Source organism: Nothoprocta perdicaria, unplaced genomic scaffold (assembly GCF_003342845.1).
Source record: "Nothoprocta perdicaria isolate Ctin4 unplaced genomic scaffold, notPer1 scaffold_218, whole genome shotgun sequence".
NCBI lineage: Eukaryota > Metazoa > Chordata > Aves > Tinamiformes > Tinamidae > Nothoprocta > Nothoprocta perdicaria.
The window spans coordinates 565,387-585,762 of NW_020455399.1; the positions used below are offsets into that span (position 1 = coordinate 565,387).

General features: G+C 57.3%; 2 protein-coding genes across 3 annotated transcripts; both read left to right on the forward strand.

Annotated features, from left to right (window-relative positions):
• Positions 1-3,064: 3,064 nt before the first annotated feature.
• MIER2 (MIER family member 2) lies at positions 3,065-12,568 on the forward strand. 2 transcript variants are annotated; one of them, XM_026038874.1, is made up of 12 exons: positions 3,065-3,233; positions 3,736-3,887; positions 4,631-4,756; positions 5,148-5,271; positions 6,036-6,145; positions 6,486-6,555; positions 7,467-7,618; positions 8,368-8,449; positions 8,553-8,647; positions 9,434-9,561; positions 10,593-10,729; positions 11,264-12,568. In XM_026038874.1, exons 2-12 carry the CDS (start codon positions 3,744-3,746, stop codon positions 11,737-11,739), a joined length of 1,644 nt encoding a protein of 547 aa, XP_025894659.1. In that variant the 5' UTR covers positions 3,065-3,233; positions 3,736-3,743; the 3' UTR covers positions 11,740-12,568. The 2 variants fall into 2 exon arrangements, with proteins under 2 accessions (XP_025894659.1, XP_025894658.1); XM_026038873.1 differs by having other exon boundaries at positions 3,176-3,233; positions 9,434-9,537.
• A 3,425-nt stretch (positions 12,569-15,993) lies between these two features.
• On the forward strand, positions 15,994-19,670 carry PLPP2 (phospholipid phosphatase 2). Its single transcript, XM_026038839.1, has 6 exons — positions 15,994-16,059; positions 17,756-17,907; positions 18,032-18,309; positions 18,376-18,433; positions 18,502-18,678; positions 19,238-19,670. Exons 1-6 carry the CDS (start codon positions 16,008-16,010, stop codon positions 19,373-19,375), a joined length of 855 nt encoding a protein of 284 aa, XP_025894624.1. The 5' UTR covers positions 15,994-16,007; the 3' UTR covers positions 19,376-19,670.
• The last annotated feature ends 706 nt before the right edge of the window (positions 19,671-20,376 follow it).

Genomic DNA, 20,376 nt, shown 5'->3' on the forward strand with positions numbered 1-20,376 from the left:
CGTTGCCCCGTCCCGCGCCGCTCCCTGACGTCTCTTGGACTCCCCCCGTGCTGCCGGTGGGGACGGCACGGCAGCTGCCCGCCTCTGCCGCGAGGCCCTTGCCGCGAGCACGGCCAGGGAAGCGGAGAGCTGCGAGGACAAGGAGACGGCGCCTGCTCCATCACGGGGGCGCTGGGAGCGCGGCGGGCAGGGACAGCGTCCCCTCCGCAGCAGGGCCCCGTCTGGGGGCTTTGCACCCTCGCGGCGACGCTGCCGTCCGAGCCCGTGGGCGCTCGRTCCGCGCCGAGGGAGCCGCGCTCGCCCCAAGCAGAGACGTCTCCTCGTCGCAGTGTGTTTAGGCGTCGCTTTAGCTGCTGCACAGGCCGGGTTTGAGCAGAGGGGCTCCCGTCTCGCAGGGCTCTGGGCCAGGCACCTCCRCAGGGACGAGCTTGGAGCTGTGTGCAGCCTGTGCTGCGAAACTGCCCCTTTCCCGAGCGGTGCAGAGATGATCCGTACGTGCCTTGTCCTTGGCTCACTCTTTGCTCTTTCAGATGGTTGTAAAATGAGTGTTTCCATCCACGCTTCTTCCCCGCGGCGGCAGCTCAGGATCGTGGACTGCAAGTCTGGATCAAGGAGTGTGGACAAGGCGAAGGAAGAAAACACGTTTCTCTCACRGAATCCGAGCTAGGCATGAGCTCTCTTGGGAAAACGCTTCAGTTATTTACCTAGTAACACTGGAAGGGGAAACACTTGCTCTTTTTCTCCTCCCTTTCTCGCAAGAGTAGTTTCTGCCTGAGGGTTTTCTCTCATAGTTCTCTGGATAAACACGATCAGCACTCAGTTGGAAAGCAGCTCTGTCAGTGCAGAAAGCTTGGGCGTTTCCTCTGCCTTCTTTTCCTAAAACACAACTATTGCTCTATATTTTCCGTGCTCAAAAACTGGAGGGCAGACTTAAGGAGGGAGTGCTGGAGTCTTCTCAGACTCTCTTGGTGTCACATCGGTGGGTTCGGCCACCCGAAGTGGTGAGTCTTTCTCACCTATTCCTTCGACGTGTCTGCTCTCTTGTTTCGCTGGTCCTCTGTACTTACAGTTTGAGGGATGGTTTGCTTTCATGCGTGTTTCAGTTGGTGTGAAATGGGCCGATTATTTTGTCCGTCACTTGTTTATTCTTTTCTCAGCCCAAACGCAGCATTGCTCGTTGCTTTACGGTGACTTTCGGCTGGCTGCAGTTCACACTTGCCTAGTGCTGTGTTACTGCTCTGRCACTCGTGGTTAAAAACTTGTGGCAAAAACTCGTGGCAAAACTCGTGGTTAGTTTTGCCATCCTGTCATATTGGCTATTACTCTTCATTTCAACACCTGATCTTCAATATAAGGCCTCATCATTTCTGAAATATTCTTGACATCTGTTCAAGCCAGCCCTTTCGCTGCTGACAGTTTCAGTCTTCCTTTTGCAAAGTCCTCTGCGTGCAGCCCCGTAACGATCCTCACAATCGATATAGGGACCATTTTCTTGGGAAGCAGGATGCTGCAGATTACTCGGATGGAAGAGGGTAGCCGTGGAGCTGCCGTCCTTCTCAAGAGCTTGTCCTCCTCGTGGAGCTGGGGTGGCTTCCCTGGAAAGGGTTTGTCCAGCAGCGTCGTCCTTGTTTGTGTGCCGTYGAGATCCAACAAAGGGACAACAGTGTTTTCCTGCCGTACGAAGCCGTTTCCCAGGATGGCCGTTCTCAAAATGGAGGCAGTCTGGAACTTTTCCATCCTCTTCTTTCATTGCTCCATACACCCCTCCCGCAGTTTTTATATTACTGTTTTTAAGCGCGCCCAGTCCGCTGGGCTCCGAGCCACGCGCTGGTCTCTAGTGGGGCTAATCTGCTTGCTAATAACCAGACGGCAGGAGAAGGTGCCTTGGGGCACACGTTGTGGACAACGAGGGCTGTTCTCTCTTTCCTCTGGCTTGGGCTGAAGAAGGATCAGGAGTTCCGTGGTTGCCTCAAAGATTCTCCCACTCTTTCTCTTGTATGGGAATATCTTTTGCTGCCTTCCGGGCCAGCGGTTGTCATGGCAGTAATTATATCTAGAAAGTAATTGACTCTGTAGTCGTGGAATTTGGCATACATGTTTCAAGACCTGAAGGCGCTAGTTTAGGGTCCAGCATCTGGGGTGGTGGGATGTGGTTTGGGTTTCTTGTTTCCTTTTATTGTTGTTTTGTAGTTTTTGTTTAACCTGTGCTTTGTTTTCTTAACTAAGCTGTGGGTCCCCAGTACTGCAGGGCTCTGGGTGTCTGGGCACCCGCTAAGCGAGGAACCRTGCTGCACAGCTGAGGACCATTAAAAGATGTCCCTGATGACTTGGGTACTGACTCTGCTTCTCTTCCATAGTCAGCTGCCCTCAGTCAGCTCAAAGGCATCGCTTAATTACCTGCTTGCTCCCTACCTAGGCTCAACTTGCTGAGCAGCATTTCCATGTCCGTCAGCCCCGGAGCAGCAGATGTTCTGGATTGTTATCCAGGCCTCAGCCCGTGGTGCTGTGTGACCTCCTGACCGAGCACTGAGTGCCAGAAAGCAGGTGCCTCTTCCAGCCTCTCCCTGTCTCCCCCTTTTCCCTCCCGGTGCAGCCTCTTGCGGTCCYGGGCCCCTTCTCCGCCCTCATTTTCCCTGCTGACCCCTCGAAGCCTCCCCAGTGCAGAGGCATCGGGGAGAAGGGAGCGTGTCCGTGGCCTGGCTCTTTCTGATCCCATCTCCAAAGCAGGGGYTCAGCTTGCAGAAATGCTGCCTTCGAACAAGTAGCTCGTGGGTTTTTATGCTAACAGTTTGGGGCRCAAATCCTCCTCTTAAGTGAGCATGTAAGTCATAAAGGTCTGAGGTCTTAAACTGGTGAGAGGCTAAATACTGGTGGAATGATGAGAATAAACGGAGATAGCAGCATGTGCAGTTAGAGACTGAGGGGAAGGTGATCACTGCAGAGGAGAGAAGGTCTGGAAGAGCTGTTAAATACCCCTGACTGGAGCTCTTTTTACGTAGCACAGCTTATAATGCCACTCTSTGTGATTTCTATTACCTTTTGCTTTGAAATTAAATGAACTGCCTTTGTCAGAGGGGTTAAATGTCTGGAGAAGCACTCCTCTTTTAAAGAGAGGTCTCAGCTGTATTTCTCTGTTCTCTTGAAGGCCTCGGTTGGCAGGCAGAGTCCAAGAGTGGTGCCCTACCCAGCCCACAGTCTATGTCCTGGAGAGCCTGGCCTTCACAGTGCAGCAGGTAGCCACAGTTTCAATACGCTTCTATGTTGGCCTGGTTTCCAGAGCACACAGGGCTGCTGTGATCAACCTGCCTCTCCCCTCCCTCTCTCCTCAAATCTTTCAAAGCTGCTGGTTGATTCCAGTGGCATCTCACAGAAAAGGCATAAAGGTACCAGCGCTTCTGCAAGTGCTGCCAGTTCTTGCAGTAAGTGGTAGATGTCCTGGAAATGTCTGAAGTGAAGGAGAGGCTTCAGTGTGCATTGGTATGCTGCAATAGTAAAGAATACAGCGGAAAATTCAGAAATTCAGAACAATTTCAAACTCAACTTCTAGTCATGAGACGTGTACATGTAGGGAACAGACTTTGCAATTGAGAGCTTGTGGAAAAAATGTCTTTTGGTTTGTGTCTCCCAGTGCCGCCCCCCACCCCTTTTCCCCGTAATCTCCTTCCAAACCTTGTTGCACCGGAATGCGTGGCTCAGGGAGGAGCTGGAATCCAGCTTTTCTTCTCATCCCTGCAGTTGTGTCAATGGGATCAGCTGATCACCGACTGAACCTAGCGGAGATCCTTTCACAAAACTATGGTGTACGGGAAGAAAGGGAAGAAGAAGAAGACACTCAGGAGAAACAGAAATCCTTAGAAGAGCTGGAGAAGACTCTCAGTGCCCCTCAGGTAACGGCAGCAAGGGGAGGGGAATTACATTTGGATTTTTCTAGGTGATTCTGGCACCAGAGACCTTCCTAGCGGAAAACTTKCTGACTTGCTTGATCTACTGGTTATATCCTGAGCTTAGGTCTGCTCAACAATGAGGTCTAGATTTGAGCTGGGATAGGAAGGAACTTGTTGGCCAACAAGCCTTAAATTTGGAGTCTTCTTCTGCCAGAAAGTCAACCTGAGAAGGAGCCTTCGCTGAAGAGCTGTTTGCTGGTGGGTGTAGGTGCAGTCCCCATTTCAGAGCGGAGGAAACACAAAGAGGAGATAACTTGACCTCTGTACGGTGGTCCTCAATGGAGCACAAAGCACAAGATTTCTCCCTGAAGCGACGGATTGTCTCTTCAAGTTTGGCACAAGGATTGCATAGGGATTTGAACTTTCTTTTCTTTTAAATAAATGCAGCTGTGCTGTTCGGCATCTCTTCACTAGTATGAAGTCTGGAGTAAAAAATATGTGTAAAAAATTGCCTTTGGATATAGTTCTTTGGAGTAAAAGCTCTTGGGTTATCCATTGATAAGAGCAGACTRTGATGAGTCCTGATAGACCTTCTGGTCTCCATCATTACGTGGCCTCATCCAAGGCGTTTCAGTGTCCCCAGAAGGGCAGAGCTGCCTTGACTGCCCCTTCCCCATTTGCCACAGCTTGTGTTGCCCTCGCTGGTTGTTCCTTCCCTGATGAAGCTCTGTCCTCCTCTCGCTCAGAGCAGTGAAATGCCGTTCGAGGAGCTGCTTGCACTTTATGGCTATGAGGCATCTGATCCCATCTCGGAGCAGGACAGCGAGAGCAATGATATTACTCCAAATCTCCCAGATATGACTCTAGATAAGGTAAGAGCAGCTCTCTGCTTGCRTGGCTGCGCTGTGGTTGTGGCTGCTGCTCTGCTTACAGTTTCAGTTGTCTGGCAGCCCCTCTGCGTTTAGAGATCTAGGGCTTGTATTTCAGTGAGATTTAGCTAATGACAGGGGAGGGGTCCTGCCTAATTTTGTTGTCTAAGAGTTCAGAGGAGGCTGGACAAAGGATAACCTCTAAAAAGAGCACCGTAGAAACCTCTTAGGGAACACAGATTACAGTTCTTTATACGGAGATGTGAATCTGTGAAGAATCAGGGAAACTTCCCAGGCAAAGCTATGGCTCTAGCTGAACTATGCTGTACTGGAGGCCTCACCACACCCCTTTTTAATTGAAAAATATTTTTCACTTTCTTGTTGTTGTTAAAAGGAACAAATAGCGAAGGATTTGCTTTCAGGGGAAGAAGAGGAGGAGACCCAGTCTTCAGCCGATGATCTGACTCCATCTGTGACATCCCATGATGCGTCAGACTTATTCCCAAACCAGCCTGGCTGTATGTGTTGCAAATTTCTTAAGTAATTGTTTCGTACTTAGATGAGGGGTGTGGGATAGGGCAAGAGCTTATGTCTATACTTTGTCACTAAGTTTATAGTAAACCTTTTTCACATTTCTTCTGGGGACTGTGAATAAACCAGAGTATTCATGTTTTTATCAAGCAGTTCATTAAAACTTAATGATCTGGAGCACAAGTTAGCAGTGGGATCAACASAACATTATCTTTAGCCAGCTCTTAATGTTGGGAGTTTGCTACCTGCTGTAGCTGTTGGGACAGCCACCCAATCAAAAGGGATTGATGAGGAGCTTTTCTTCCTTCTCGCTGCCAGAGTTTTCTGTAGAATAATCAAACATTAGGGTTGGGCACAGAATTGCAGTCCAATGGATCAGCACTTGATCTGGTGTCYCTAGGAGAGAGTCAGTTTAGTAGTACCCGTGGTCTGATATATTGTGTCCTGCATATCTGTGATTTTAATGCTAGGAATATGCAGAAAGCCAAAGTACCCAAGAAATGCTGAGTCTTCCCCTATAACTACAGGAGGAGGGAGTGTGAGCTCCGTAGGTTGGTCAGTACCAGCCATGTGGCAAGGGTGCAAATTCGGTTGTTTGAAAGGAAAAAGTGAGATTCGGGTAAGTTGTCACTGAGGACCACGCTTAATGTGGCTTGAGGATAGAAAATAAAGGGAAGGAGAGGGGAAAAAAAGAGCAAGCAATAGAAATAAACTGTTTTGTGCCTACAGAAAATCTTTCTTTCCCTCAAAGCAAACAACTTTCTTGCTGATGAAGACAAAGAGCCCTGTTCATCTCCATGTGCTTCTTCCATGGCTGAGGATTCAGAGGAGGATTCCATCCCATCCAATGAATGCAAGAAGGTAAATGACCTRAGTGCAGCCAAAACACTCCCAAATTAATTCTGGGCATAAGAGTTCCAAGAAACCTGCTGCATTTCTTTGTCTTCAGCAATAGCTGAAGACTAGTTCTYTTCTATACATTTATTTAACATTTAAAGTAAATCTGTAAGGTCCCTAGGGTATAATCTCATTGTTTGTAATATTTTTGGTTACCCTGTGAAGTAGCCAAGCTTCCTTGGAAGGAATAGTGCCAGTGGGGACCACTCATGCTGTGCTTGTCCCTAAACCGTGAGGTATATTTCAGTGCCTACCTAGAGCACGTTCTTTTGGGTTTTACCACCTCTCTGTGCTGATGTTTCAGGAGATCATGGTTGGACCTCAGTACCAAGCTACTGTTCCCATCCTCCACTTAAACAGGCACAGTGAAAAAGGTGAGGCAACTTGCTTTGTGTGTCTTGTTTGGATATGTGGCTGCTAGTGTGGGCGCTGCATGGGACTGTGGTTCACCAGTGCAGTTCCACATCTAGGCTTGGCAGCTCGGGGTGTTGATAGCAAAATTTACAGCTGTACCAGAACCAGCTTATTTGAATGTGGCCGTTAGAACATCTACAGAAGGAGAGAGACTCGATCAAAATTGGATTGATTTCCTTCATTTGAAGGGTGAATGCTCACAGCTGTAAACAACGAGAGGGAATATCCTACTTGAGATATTCTGATCTATTTTTCTTCTAGTTTATTTTGTCTCTTACATCTCCTTTAACAGGCAAGAGTTACCTTCGTTCAGTATGTTGATCAGTTTGCTTGGAGCTGGCCAGTTTTCAGTTTGGTAGAATATCTGTAAAGTAGATGGAGGTGACTTAATTGGCAGATTATGTCTAATCCTAGCGCGATACTAGCCCCAGCTGGTTGAGTTTGTGAAGAAGGTAGGTAAAGGCCTTAGAAATGGCTCACGTCTTCCCTGCTTCTTTTAACCCAGCAGATTCTAGCTGAGTTAGTTGAGAGAGATAAGTTATCGGTTTTGAAGATAGTTTCCAACTTAATACAATGCTTAGAATTTCTTACAGATTCAGGGTGCTCTCAGCTTTGAGAACACTGTAACAAAAGCTTTGTCATCAGCCAAACCTTCTGAAAAAGTTGGAACAAGCAGGATCTATACTTAGGGCTCTAAAAGAGCTTTGAAGAATCAGGAGGGAAAATGTTCTACCTTCACACTGGTGGTTGTAAGCTGCAACACCAGCTTGGAGTCTGAGCAAAAATTTACCCACTCCTGTCTAAAAAGCAGTGGAACTCTGTTTGATTGGCTTATTTTAGTGTTTTGTTTTTGTCTCTGTTTTCCTGTTAGCCTATGAGAATGAAGATCAGCTGCTTTGGGACCCAAACATACTCCCTGAAAGAGAGGTTGAAGAGTTTCTGTACCGTGCAGTGAAGAGGAGATGGGATGAGCTGTCTAGCAGCAGCCTCCCAGAAGGAGAGATGGTGAAGGACAACGAACAGGTAAATACATGGGCTTCTTGCAGCCAACAGAGAACCTCTATGTGCTGCTCCAACATCATCTGCAGTGCTGCTGTTGGGGAGGAAAGGTGTGAACAGGGTGCTTCACAGCTGCTGAATTGAGGGACGGTGTCCTACAGAGATCCGGGATGAGGCCTACCTCCTGCCATCCTCTCCTCCCCTGAGGCTGCTCACCCTGCGCTGTTGAGTTTTGGGAAGCGGGGAAGGGGYCCTCATGGATCAGACCACAGGCCTGTCTGTCTTAGAAGGCAGTTAACAGCTGCTTGTGGAAAAATGCAACAGACTGCACGGGGGAGATATTATTCTCGCTGTGTTCTCCTAGAAACCTAAAAAGTCAGACAGGGCCTGCAGCAGGGCAACCTTTTTGGACCCATCCTCTCTAAAATTGTTGGTTTATTTTTGAARTCTGCAGAAAATGAGCAAAGAAAATTCATAGCATTTTGTTTTCCTTTTAATTACCCAGATTGCATTCTCTTAGTAAGCCCTGGTATCTGCAGAAACACCGAGGCAGTAGTTTCTAGAGCTGCTGGTAGAACTGCTTCTGCTCAGTCGCAGGGTTTGTAACGTGTCCTAAAAGGTGCAGCAGTCCGTGCTGGTGCTCATGGCTGGTTGGTAGTTATGTGGCTCCTAGGAAAACATGTTTTACAAGGCGRATGTCCCAAGCAGGTCTGTTTGTGTGCGTTGCCGTGGCACGTGCTGTCGGTCATGTCTTTTGTTTGTTTGTTTCCTAGGCTCTCTAYGAGTTGGTTAAATGCAACTTCAATGCAGAAGAGGCTCTGCGGAGGCTGCGGTTCAATGTGAAGGTTATCAGAGGTGAGAAAGCCTCGTGTTCACATTCTAGCCCCAGTATCAAGGTGCAGGTAACTTTTTCTGAGTTATGTAGGTCTCCTTCAATTCCTTTTTTCTTCGGTTATAGATGAGCTTTGTGCATGGAGTGAAGAAGAATGCAGAAATTTTGAACATGGTTTCAGGGTCCATGGGAAAAACTTCCATCTTATCCAAGCAAACAAGGTAAAGGTGCTCCCCCCTGCACGGAACTGAGACAGAGGGAAGGAGGCTTGTGCGTTTGCACAGAAGTATGTTTTGAGCCTTGGCTAATGCAGGAAGCTCAGGACTGCTGAGGTCCAATCCCAGCCTTTGTGTTGACTCATCCTAGCAGGTGATGGGCTGTTCACTGCCCTGCTCTGCCTTATTTTCCAGGTGGGAGAAGTCACAAACAACAGTGACCTACATGAGTGATGTCAGTTAATTACTGATTAGCCCTTTCTGGAGGCTCAAAAGTTCTTTCCAAACTCTCAGCCCTTTCAGCCCTTGCAGTACTTCTGTGAATGAGTGAGTTGAGCATGTGGATGTTTTGTAAAGTCCCCTGGGGTCCTCTAGAATGAAAGATGCTTTTGTAGGGAGAACTGGGCCCCAGGACATGTGCTGTGATGCTGGGAGTTGGCAGAACCAGAGAGTCCAGTTCTACCACTTGATTCATTGTGGGCATGTTGACACTGGCCAGTGAAAATGGATTCAAGTTTGCTTTCTTGGTGTTAACTGCTACTGGAATTTCAAGGGAAGTCCTGCATAAATGTACCATGCGTGGACAATTATGCACCGTGGGGAGTTCCTTCTCTGGGTAACACCACCTTGGAAATGTCAGAATCTACTTCTCTTCTGCTGTGTAGATGTGTCCACAGTGACATAAGTCACTGGGATGCATTTAATGTTTTGTGCTGGTAAACGGCAGAGCAGTCCTTGCTTTGTGAGCTGCACCTTGGTGCTTGGGATCCTGACTGCAGGATGTTCCCCCAGGTCCGCACCAGGTCGGTTGGGGAGTGTGTGGAGTATTACTACATGTGGAAGAAGTCGGAGCGCTACGACTACTTCACCCAGCAGACCCGTTTAGGACGGAAGAAGTACGTCCTCCACCCTGGAGCCACGTGCGTGGAATATTCTCACACTAAAATTAGTAATATTGACTTCCCAGTGAAGATCCCTACYGCAAAGCCCCTCTGCTTCAAAGGCCCTGCTTTCTGCTCTAGAAGGTTCTTGGGTGGTATCGTGAGAGATGTATTGGTTGTGTTCAGAACTCAGCTGTTAGTTTTGGGGAACGAAGGGAAAATGCAATTATTTGCTAGGATGTGGACTTTCTTGCAACAGAAAATACTATTTTGTTTCATACAAATGTGTTCTGATTATAGTCAGAGACTTGGGGCTCATGTCGAGAAATAACTCAGTGCAGTGAAGCTTGGGAAAGCTGGGGAAAGGGAATTTTATAAGTACAAAAATATGAATGAGTACGGAGCACAAATTCATTTCTTTTTTTTCCCCTCACCTCCCTTTGAGGCATTTCAAAATCCATGCCAATTACAGCAAATACCTTTCAAAAAAGTTGAAAATTAAATGTTCATCAAGGGTCAAAATGAAATTCCTCAGTGGAATCAGTTAAAAATATTAGATATTAGACCATGAAAATATTTGAAAACTTGGCTTTTTTTTTCTGACTCAAGACAGGAAAATGTCTGAAATCTCAGAAATTCCCCCAGGGTGGAATTTTTTCTCTTATCTCCTGCTTTTTGCTGGCACACTAACATGGTTACAACCCCTTGCAGCCATTCTAGGGAGATGACTGTTCCCCTGGGAGAGAGGATCTGACCATTTATTACATTAGGGAAGGGACTGAAGCTCCTGGAGAGCTTGGGGGCGGGCAGAGCTCTTTGTTTGGGAAAGCTGCAGAGCCCATTTAGGCTGAGCATGGGCTGGGCTTAGCCCTGCTGCCTTAATTGCAGTAGCCCCAGTGCCGAATCTAAATGGAGCTCTGCAGACTAGAAGGGGGACGGCTGCTCGTTCCGGAGAGGCCCTTTCAGCCCCGCTGCTTTATCTGCTGCTGGGTTTTAATCTCGGTCATTGCTTTTGCTGCCTGCATCTCTGCTTAATGGATGGTTGCAATAGTATCTGTCTGTCCCCACAGGGACTTTGCTGACAACGACTTGGAGGGGGGTGAAGTAGAAAACGCCGGTCGCGCTCGGAGCTCCCCGCCGATCGCCTCTGCCACGAGCTGCCTGGACTCGCACTTTGGTCAGGATCAGCTCGCAATTGAGAGCGCAGGTAACTCCCTCTCTCCTCTTTGTCATGGGGATAAGCCCTGTTCCTTGCTCAGCAACACAGAGCCTCCTCTGCCTCTCTGCTGGTTCACATTGGCACTGAGAAGAGTCCGGGCCTAGAATGGATTAACTCCTTTCAGCAGTTTGGCACRGACTGAGGCTTTGTGTAGGCACCTCCCAAACCATCACTTGGGGTGTAGGCCTGTGGCAGGGAAGGGTTGAGGGTGGGCCATATTTTGGAATGTCTGTGAGATTTCCTTCAATTTCCATAGAAACAGGGATGTCCGCCCCTGTGCAGAATGTATCTTGCTCTTCTTCAGTAGCTGCTCGTGGGGATCTTGGTTGCTACAGCAAGGAAACAAGCAGCTATCCCACATTGTGCCCTGCAGTTCATAGTGTTGTGGTTGAGCGGGATGGAACCGGGTCCTGTTCCTCATACTGTGGCCTCACTCGTTTTCCTTCCCTTGCTGTTCCCCGCCCGCCCTTCCTCCTTGCCTGGCTCCGTGTCCGCCACGCTTCCCTCCGTCGTGGCGCGCAGAGCCCCTGAGCGTGGAGAGCACAGCCTGCAGCCTGGGCAGCATGAGCGAGTCGGGGCAGGGCTATGAGTGCAGCACCCCCTCAGAGACAAACTGCTCCTTCGACCCCGCCGAGGAGACGTCCTCGGGCCCCGTGTCCGCTCCCTGCCCGCGGCACGCGGGGCCCGCCTCGGAAACGGGGCTCTGCGCTCTGCCCCCGGCACCACCAGGACTGGCGGAGAAGCAGGAGACGTTGCAGAGCTCTGGTGAGACGATAACCATGGACTTCGCTCTCCCCGCAGATATTAATGAGGGTTTGCCTTTAATTGCTGGCCCTGTGGATTTGGACAGAGACACAGAGGCAGTGGTGGCCCCGGCGCAAGTGTCCTTATCGGTCACAGATTTTGGCCTCATTGGCATCGGAGATGTAAATAGCTTTCTGACTGCTCATCAGGCCTGCCCGGCACCCGTGGCTCGGTCAGAGCCCTTGTCACAGTGAAAGTCTCCAGTCACAAACTGGGCACAGACCCAGCAAGGACTTTGACTTGACTGAGTGAAATCCTGGGACGTCCCCTGTTCCGTGGGGATGGTTTGGAGCTCTTGGTCAGAATCCGTCTTTCCATCCCCCTCGATCCAAGGCTGCAGTGAAACCAAACACCTTTCTGCTCTAGAGTTTTCTGGCACAATCACACAAAGCTGGAGGCTTAAGTGAGGGGAGGCCCGTGCCCCCCGTTCATTGGCCAAGTGTCACCCCAGGTCAGGCCGGCTGTTAGGAGAGTCCTTGCCCTCAGGACGGTGGAATTGTCCTTCGGCCCCGGCGGGACAGCCTGGTACCGTGAAGATGTTCTCGGAACAGGGGTGGATCGTGGGCACTTCAGGGCCTGCGGGAGAGGACGCAGCCGGCTGATCCGGGAGCTGAGGGGAGGAACGGGAGCACCGACCGCCCGGGCTGGAGGGCGCCTCGCTCCAGAGATGGGCATGGGGATGCCCAGGGAGGATGGGCCGGGGCTGCTCGCCCGCACAGGATGTCTTGCAATGGAAGTCACTCTCCCTGTTCCTCTTCTAGCAGCCGTCCTGCACCTGCAGAGCAGTGAATCCTGACAGGGACACGCATGGCCGTTCCGTAGCCTTTGGAGCTGGTCCTGACTGCCCACGGCGCCGTCAGCCCCAGATAAGCTGTGGTTTAATCCAGCCCGGTGGCTAAAGCTTCAGGTSTTGGAAAGGGGCGCTGCGTGCTGAGGTGGCGGTGTGTGCGCTTAGTCCTTCCCGCCCTTCCTCGCAGCGCCGGGCCCTGGAGAAGCTGCTGCTGGGATGAAGGGAGTGTCCAGGCTGGCAGAGCGGTGCCCTCCTTAYGGGAGGGTTAAATGGAGATAAAAACCTGCGGAACCTCCCAGCTCGTTCCAAAGGRTTAGTCAGCCCTGGAAGGAGGAAAGGGGAGGACCAGAATGTGGGAAGGGAGGATGGGGATGGCTCGAGCAGGAGGTGTCCGTAAGGAGGGAGCTGCAGCCCTGGACGAGCTGGGAGCGCCTGTGGCCCCGCGGGAGGCTCCGGCCTCCCCCCTGGCCTCTGCTCCTCCCTGACGGCGCCCGGGACACGCCGTGCACATCCCGGGGCTCCCGCGCTTCCCGGCCCTTCCGCCGTCCGGAATGTCGCGGAGCGGAGGCGCACAGCGGCGGGGGGAGCGCGGAGCCCCCGGGGCGGCTCCGAGCGGGACTTGGCCGCTGGTTCTSATTCAGCCCTTGCCATTGCCGCTGTGCGGGGGGACCTGCCCGCCTGCCGSGGGTCCCTCCCGCCGCGCCGCTCTGCGCCCGCGCAGGGCCCACGAGGGGCTGCTGCTCTCGGTAGATGCCTCCCGGTCACAACCCGCAGCTAGTTCTGCCCTCCGGGGACCCGAAAGATGCCTAAAGCCGTTAGCCCGGCTGTTCCCCCTCGCGCAGCCCCGCGCGGCTGCGTTGAGCCCCGCCGCGGCAGCGCGGGCACGGCGGCGGGCAGCCGCCCGCGCGGAGCGAGCCGCAGCTCCTGCCTCCTGCCAGAGGCCAGGGCTGTCCTGCCAGCGCCCGGCGCCGCTCCGCGATTGTACGGGCTCAGCCCAACGTCTGCGCCACGGCCGCTCCCGCGAGCGGGCAGAGGAAGCGGCGGCGTGGGCTCCAGAGCGGAGCTTCCCGGGCCCAATCCCGCTTTCCCGGGGCAGAGGAGGCTTCCCGGGCGCAGAGGTGGCGGCGGGAGAGCGGCCCAAGCGCTCCGGGCAGCGCCAGGCCTGGGCATCCCCTCTCCATAGGTCAAAAAGCTTCTGAGTTTTCCTGAAACCATTATTTCTTTGGTTTGTTCCGAGCCCCCATGCCAGGAGAGGGGAGGCAGCAATGTCTCTTATTTATGTTCTTCAGTGTTGTTTACAGATTCGCATGGGGTCTTTCAACTTGAGAGTGACGCTCTTTCCATATAACGTTTTGGGGAAAGGGTGAAAGGGGCTGGGCAAGGGAGGGGGAGTCACTTTTTCTTTTTTCTTTCATTTGGTTTGGGAATTTTCTTTTTCCTTCTCAAAAAGCACATTCACTTTGAGCCGCTCTCAATGCTGGACTCTTCCACCCCCTGCCCCCCAGTCCTACACTGTGAAGTGATACTGCCTTGAAGACCCCTCGCCGTTATTTATTTAATTAAAAACCTAAGTTGAAAGCGAGCAGGAGGCCTGTCTTGTGTCTGCAGACGCGGGTGTCACCGGGAAAGGAGTCCGGGCCTCTCTGCCTGCGCCTGGGCCGCTGCCGCGTGGGCAGAGGCCGAATCCGGAGCGTTTGGGAGCCGTAGGTGGAGGCGGATGTTCCTGTTGGGCTGTATGGGGGCTCAAAGAGGCCGGATCCTGCGCCCTGCACCCCACACTGCAGCCTGTGCTGCACCCCGCGCTGTGCCCTGCGCTGCGCCCCACACTGCAGCCTGTGCTGCGCCCCACGCTACAGCCAGCGCTGCGCCCCGCACTGCACCCCATGCTGCAGCCTGCGCTGTGCCCCATGCTGCACCCCGCGCTGCAGCCTGCGCTGCAGCCTGCGCTGCGCCCCATGCTGCGCTCTGTGCTGCGCCCCGCGCTGCACCCCACACTGCAGCCAGCGCTGCACCCCACACTGTGCCCCACGCTGCGCCCCATGCTGCGCTGCGCCCCGCGCTGCACCCCGCGCTGCGCCCCATGCTGCGCTGCGCCCCGCGCTGCAGCCTGCGCTGCGCCCCATGCTGCACCCCACGCTGCGCCCCGCGCTGCGCCCCATGCTGCGCTGCGCCGCGCCCGCCCTGCTCCATGGGCTGCCGCTGCAGCCGGGCGCTTGGACAGCAGAGGGCAATCGCTGTGCGCGCCGCCCTGCCCTGCCCTGCCCGGCCTCTTCCCTTTCCCTCTCCCAGCCCCTGCCCTGTTCCCTCTCCAGCCCTGCTCGCTGCTCCGCCTTCCCAAGGTGGCCAAGGATCCCAAGCCCGGAGGTGGCTGCGATTCCCAAAGAGCCGCCAGCTTCCTGCTCTGCCCGACCCCATCAGGCGCAGGATCCAGCCTTGGCTGCCGTGGAGGAGCCGGCCGGGTTTGCAGGGCTGCTCTCTTGTCCTGGGATACCAGGGCACCCCTCCGTGGAGAGGGGCTCAGCTCCGCGTGGGAACAGCCTCCATCTCCTGGCTGCCCCTCGCCCTGGAGGGGTGGGTTCCTCCATCCCCAGGGATGAGGCCCAGCAGGGATGCACCGGCAGCCTCACCCGCTGCCCCTGCTCCGCGTGGAGCTGCCACCCGCAACGTGGGGGCRGCCGCAGCGCCGGGCAGCGGGAGCCAGCAGGAGATCCGGCTGCTCTCCCTAAATCCCACGGCATCCCATGGGATTTTCCAGCGCTGCTGGCTTCCCACAACAGCCTGTGGACTCTCCTCAGGCCGCTCGTGGGGGCCTTACATAAACCAGCACAGTAGTTATCGTTTGGATGGTTTCTCTATTATTTACATTTCCTTCCGCTCCTAACCAAGAGTCAGGCCTGGATCTGGCACCGTCCCCAGCTCTGCCCGCCCGGCACCTCCTGCAGCTCCGTGACCGTCTAAGGCAGCCCCGGCTCCGGCCGGATCATCCCGGGAATCTTTGTCCCCTCCACCAGGCTCCTGAGTCAGCGCCTTATCTGTCTCCGCGGCGCAGATTGYGGCGCCGCCGCTCCCGCAGCCGGGACGTTTCCGTGACTGCGTTTTTCCATCCTCCGATTTTCCCTTTTTCTCCCTTGTTGCTGGAAAGGGCGCCCGGCGCTGGCGCCGCTCCCGCGGCCGGGGCGCACGGAGCCCCCCGCGATGGCAGCGGGGCCCGGGCCCCCCGGGGGCTCCTTCTCCGCCCCCCTCCCGGGGGGTCCGTCCCGGGGGTCGCAGCCCAGTTTAAGCTGCCGCTCGGGGCCTGGCGGAGCGGGGCGGCCCCTCCCGGCAGCGCCCCCGCCTCAGCCCCGCTCCGACCGCCGCTTCGCGCCCTCCCGTTCCGCCCCAGCCGCGGGCGGAGGCACCGGCGGCCGGTGCCGCCCCGTCCCGCCCCGTGCCGGTGCCGCCCCGTCCCGTCCCGGCCGCCCGGACTTTACCTCCTGGCCGGGCCCGCGCCGCTCCGCGCCGCTCCGGGCCATGTGAGTGCGGGGCCGGGCCGTGGGGCCGCCATCGAACCGGCTCCGGCACCGCCTGGGCTCCGGCTCCGGCTCCAGCTCCGCTCCGGTTCCRCCGCGGCCGCAGGCACCGCTTCGTCGCCCCCCCGGCTCCGGCTCCGGCCCGGTCGGCCCCGGTTCCGGCATGGAGCGCAGGAACGTCCTGGTGGTGCTCGATGTCCTCTGCGTGGTGGTCGGTAAGAGCGGGGCCGGTGCCAGGCGGGGGCTCTGCCGCCCCAGACCCTTCTCGGGGGCTCGGTCCTGGCCCCAGCCCAGCGGTGCGGGACCCCTCCCCAAACCCTCCTGCTCCAGACAGACAGGGCCCCTGTGTCCTCCCAGCCCAGCTGGGAATGACCCCCGTGACCTCCGCTCCAGCTGTGCACCCCGCCGTGCTGCTCCAGCTGTGCACGACCCCCCAGCTCTCCCATCCCAGCTGTGAACCACCCCACATTCCCGACCGTGTCCGGCTTTGCAGCCCCTGTGCCCCAGGGCAGGGCCCCCTCCCTGCGCTCGCTGAGAGCCCCGTGGGCAGAGCCCCCAGCCGGGCCAGGGCAGCCCCGGGGCTGGAGGGTCCCGCAGGGCCGCGGCGGTGCCCGGCCCGGGGCTGGCAGCAGCCTTTGTCCCCGGGAGGCTGCGCAGCCAAGCGCAGGGCGTCGTGGCGCGACGCGACGCGGAAGCGCTCGGCCTGGCGGGCACCGCGTTGCCCCAGATAAGGTGCAGCTGCCGCGGCCGGGACTTGGGGTCCCCGGGAGGTCCCACGCAGCACCCTGAGCAGGGGAAAGGAATCAGGGAAGCCCCGTCGTGGCAGCCGTGCGAGGTCCTGGGTGCCGGCAAAGCCCAGCGCCCGCGGTGCTGCTTGGCAGGGCTGGAGCTGGGGGCTGCCGGGGCAGGACGGAGGAATCCCTGGCACGTCCTGGCAGCGGCTCCCCCTTGTCCCAGTCRTGCCGTGCGCCTGCCCGCAGGGACGGCTCCACGCGCAGCCCAGGATGCTGCCAGCTCCAGGCAGTTTCCTGCTGCCGCCCGGGGCGGGAAGATGCTGCTGCCAAAATAGCCGCTCACAAGCACTTAATTAGGGTGTCCCAAAAATAAAGGCCAGGTGGTAATCCTTGCCAGAGCTGCATGGGGAATTGCTTCCCAGGCTCTGGGTACCAAGGGAAAGGCAAGTCCCTCTCTGTGCTTGGACCACTGGTCTCTCCTGCGTGGGTGTCTTTTATTTTTAGGGGAGCTTTTTTGGAGGGCAAAATTACCCGGGATGAGACGGGTGCCTAATTTGGGCTGAGGAGTGTTTGAGGTGTATTCAGCACTTGCCGAAAGCACGTGGGCCCCTTGGCTGCCCCGCGCGGCGGCTGCACGAGGCCGCGGGCCTCCCCCTGCCCTCGCGGGGCTCCCGCCCGGAGCAGCGCCGGAGCCGCAGGGGCCGCGCGGGAAGGGGCCGCGCTGCAGGCGCACGTTGGCCCTGGAGACGTTAAACAAGGGCAGGCGGAAATCGCTTCCCAGCAGTGGAACCGGGAAGGAGTCCAGCTTAAGGTGGACCACGGGAGGCAGCGGYGCTCCGGGAGCAGGGCCGGGCTGCAGGGGCCGATCCCCTGGCGCCGGCAGCGCCGAGTCGCGGGAGCGGGGTTGGGTGGGCAGCGGTGCAGTCCATGCAGCTGCAGCCAAGGGCGCCTGCAGTGCCGGGAGAAGCGTCAGCCCTTCCCTGCCCTGCGCCCGCGTCGCCCTCCGTCCCTGTGCCCGCGTCGCCCTCCGTCCCTGTGCCCGGCTGCCCCAGGCAGCTCCCGGTGTCCAGTAGCTCCCTGTACTGGGGCACGAGTGCTCCCTGGCACCACAGAGCATCCCTGGGGTGTTGCTGGAACATCCCGCGGGATCCCAGCCCTGCCTTCCTCTGTCCCGCAGCCGCGCTGCCCTTCTTCATCCTCACGCTGGTCAACTCCCCGTACAAGCGGGGCTTCTACTGCAGCGATGACTCCATCCGCTACCCGTACAAGCCAGACACCATCACGCACGGCCTCATGGCCAGCGTCACCATCACCTGCACCGTCCTCATTGTAAGCGAGCGCCATCCCGGCCCCGCGCGGCTCCCTCCCGGCAGGGCTCCCGGGGCACCCTGGTGCTGCGGGCCGGGCACCGGCGCAGCCCGGCAGCCCCACGAGCGCTGCCCCTCGCCCGCAGGTCTCGGTGGGGGAGGCCTATCTGGTCTACACGGAGCGCCTCTACTCCAGGTCCGAGTTCAACAACTACGTGGCCGCCCTCTACAAGGTGCTGGGGACCTTCCTCTTCGGGGCGGCCGTGAGCCAGTCGCTCACCGACCTGGCCAAGTACATGATCGGCCGCCTGCGGCCCAACTTCCTGGCCGTCTGCAACCCCGACTGGTCCCGCGTCAACTGCTCGGGCTACGTGCAGCTGGAGAGCGTCTGCCGCGGCACGGGCGGGAACGTCACCGAGTCCAGGCAGGTCTCGGGGCCGGGCGGGCGCTGCGGGGCTGCCGGCCCCGCCTGACGCCCCTCTCCGCACAGGCTCTCCTTCTACTCGGGGCACTCCTCCTTCGGCATGTACTGCATGGTGTTCCTGGCGGTGAGTGTGGGGTGGCGGGCGGGGGGCGCGGGGCCGGCGGCGCCGCTCACGGGGCTGCCGCTGCCCAGCTCTACGTGCAGGCCCGCCTGGTGTGGAAGGGGGCCCGCCTGCTGCGCCCCACCATCCAGTTCTTCCTCATCGCCTTCGCCATCTACGTGGGCTACACCCGCGTCTCCGACTACAAGCACCACTGGAGCGACGTGCTGGCGGGGCTGCTCCAGGGAGCCCTCATCGCCGTCCTCATCGTGAGTGTCCCCCGGCTGCGCGGCGCTGCATGGAGCTGCATGGGGCTGCATGCACTGCATGGAGCTGCATGTGCTGCATGGGGCTGCATGCACTGCATGGGGTTGCGTGGGGCTGCATGCACTGCATGGAGCTGCATGGGCTGCACGGAATGTGCTGCGTGGGGCTGCATGGGCTTGCATGGGCTTGCATGGGGCTGCATGCACTGCGTGGGGTTGCGTGGGGCTGCATGGGGTTGTGTGGGGCTGCATGCACTGCATGGAGCTGCATGGGGCTGCATGGGCTTGCATGGGGTTGCGTGGGGCTGCATGGAGCTGCGTGGGGCTGCATGGAGCTGCGTGGGGCTGCATGTGACTGCATGCACTGCATGGAGCTGCATGTGCTGCATGGAATGTGCTGCGTGGGGCTGCATGCAGCTGCATGTGCTGCGCAAGGCTGCATGGCATTGCAGAGCGCAGCACAGGACCAGCTCCCTCCGCCGCGCAGGGCCCGGGGCCCGGGGCTGGCCGGGAGCGGTGCGGGTGCCGCGGTGGCCCCATCGCTCCCCAACCCTCCCTGCAGGTCCGCTACGTCTCCGACTTCTTCAAGCAGCGGCCCCCGCTGCGGTGCGAGGAGAAGGATGCCGAGCGCAAGCCCAGCCTCCCCCTCGCCATGAGCGACCCTGACCGCAATCACTACAACTACCGGGGCACCCCGTGAGCTGCAGGGAGCCGTGGGGGGCCCCGCGTGGGGACGGGTGACTGGACTGCAGCACCGTCCCACGGCATCCCTGGCCTCCACAGCTGCTGTCCTCACCTCCCCACGTGCCCCAGCTCTTCCCACACAACCCAGCACAGGGCTCCCTGTCCTGGCGGGCGCTGGGAGGGCTGCCCTGTTCCCAGGTCGTGGGCCCTCTGGTGCCCCCTCCCCATCTGGCCCTGTGCCCCTTCATGGGGCTGGATGGGGCAGGAGGTTGCGGGGGCTGCAACGGGAGCGGAGGCTGCAGGAGCAGAGCTTGTCCTGGGCGGCCTCCCATGCTGGGGGCGGCCTTTGCGCTGCCGGGACTTTTTTGGAAAGGATTAAAGTGAGGCCAAGCTCTGCTCCGCTCCCCGTTGCCTTTAAAAGCGCTGCCGGCTGCAGCGGCTGCGCCCCCTTCCCCCCCGCCACCGGGAACCGTCCCCGGGGCGGGAGGGAAACGGGGCCGCGGAGCCCAGGGCTGCTGCGGGGGGGTGGGAGGGGGCCCCGGGCCCCCCCAGCCCCTCCGCGCCCGCCCGCTCCTGCCTCCTGTCGAGCTATGTGCATTTTCATAACGACATGTTTTTATATATATATATATAAACGTTTTAAAATTAGATCATCTTCGAGGAATGTCTGTGCTGGAGCTCCTTTCTTGCCCCTGGATGTGCCGGACCTGGAGCGGACGAGATCAAGGCCGAGATTSCGCCGTGCAGGAAGGGCCCGGAGCCCACGGGCACCAAGCTCGGGGCGCCCGCGGTGGCCTCTCCGGGGCGGCAGGGGAGGAAACTCCTGGAAAAAGTGACGCTCCAGCGAGCAGTTCCTTGGCGGCTCCTGCGGAAGGGAGGAGCAGTGGCGGCCGAGCCGCCTGGGCCCGGCACCAGTACCGGGAGCATCCACCCCCTTAGAGCGCTGCAGCCCGGCCGCGAGCCCGTAAGCCGGGCCCCGCGCTTACACCCTGCGAGTTGCTGCAGCCCCGACAAGCC

What these genes read in the sequence shown, in the direction of transcription:
- PLPP2 (XM_026038839.1), top strand. Translation starts at nt 16,008, where the DNA reads ATGGAGCGCAGGAACGTCCTGGTGGTGCTCGATGTCCTCTGCGTGGTG. An exon ending in TCACCTGCACCGTCCTCATT is followed by an intron (nt 17,908 to 18,031) that starts GTAAGCGAGCGC and finishes CCTCGCCCGCAG; the next exon opens with GTCTCGGTGGGGGAGGCCTA. An exon ending in ACTGCATGGTGTTCCTGGCG is followed by an intron (nt 18,434 to 18,501) that starts GTGAGTGTGGGG and finishes GCCGCTGCCCAG; the next exon opens with CTCTACGTGCAGGCCCGCCT.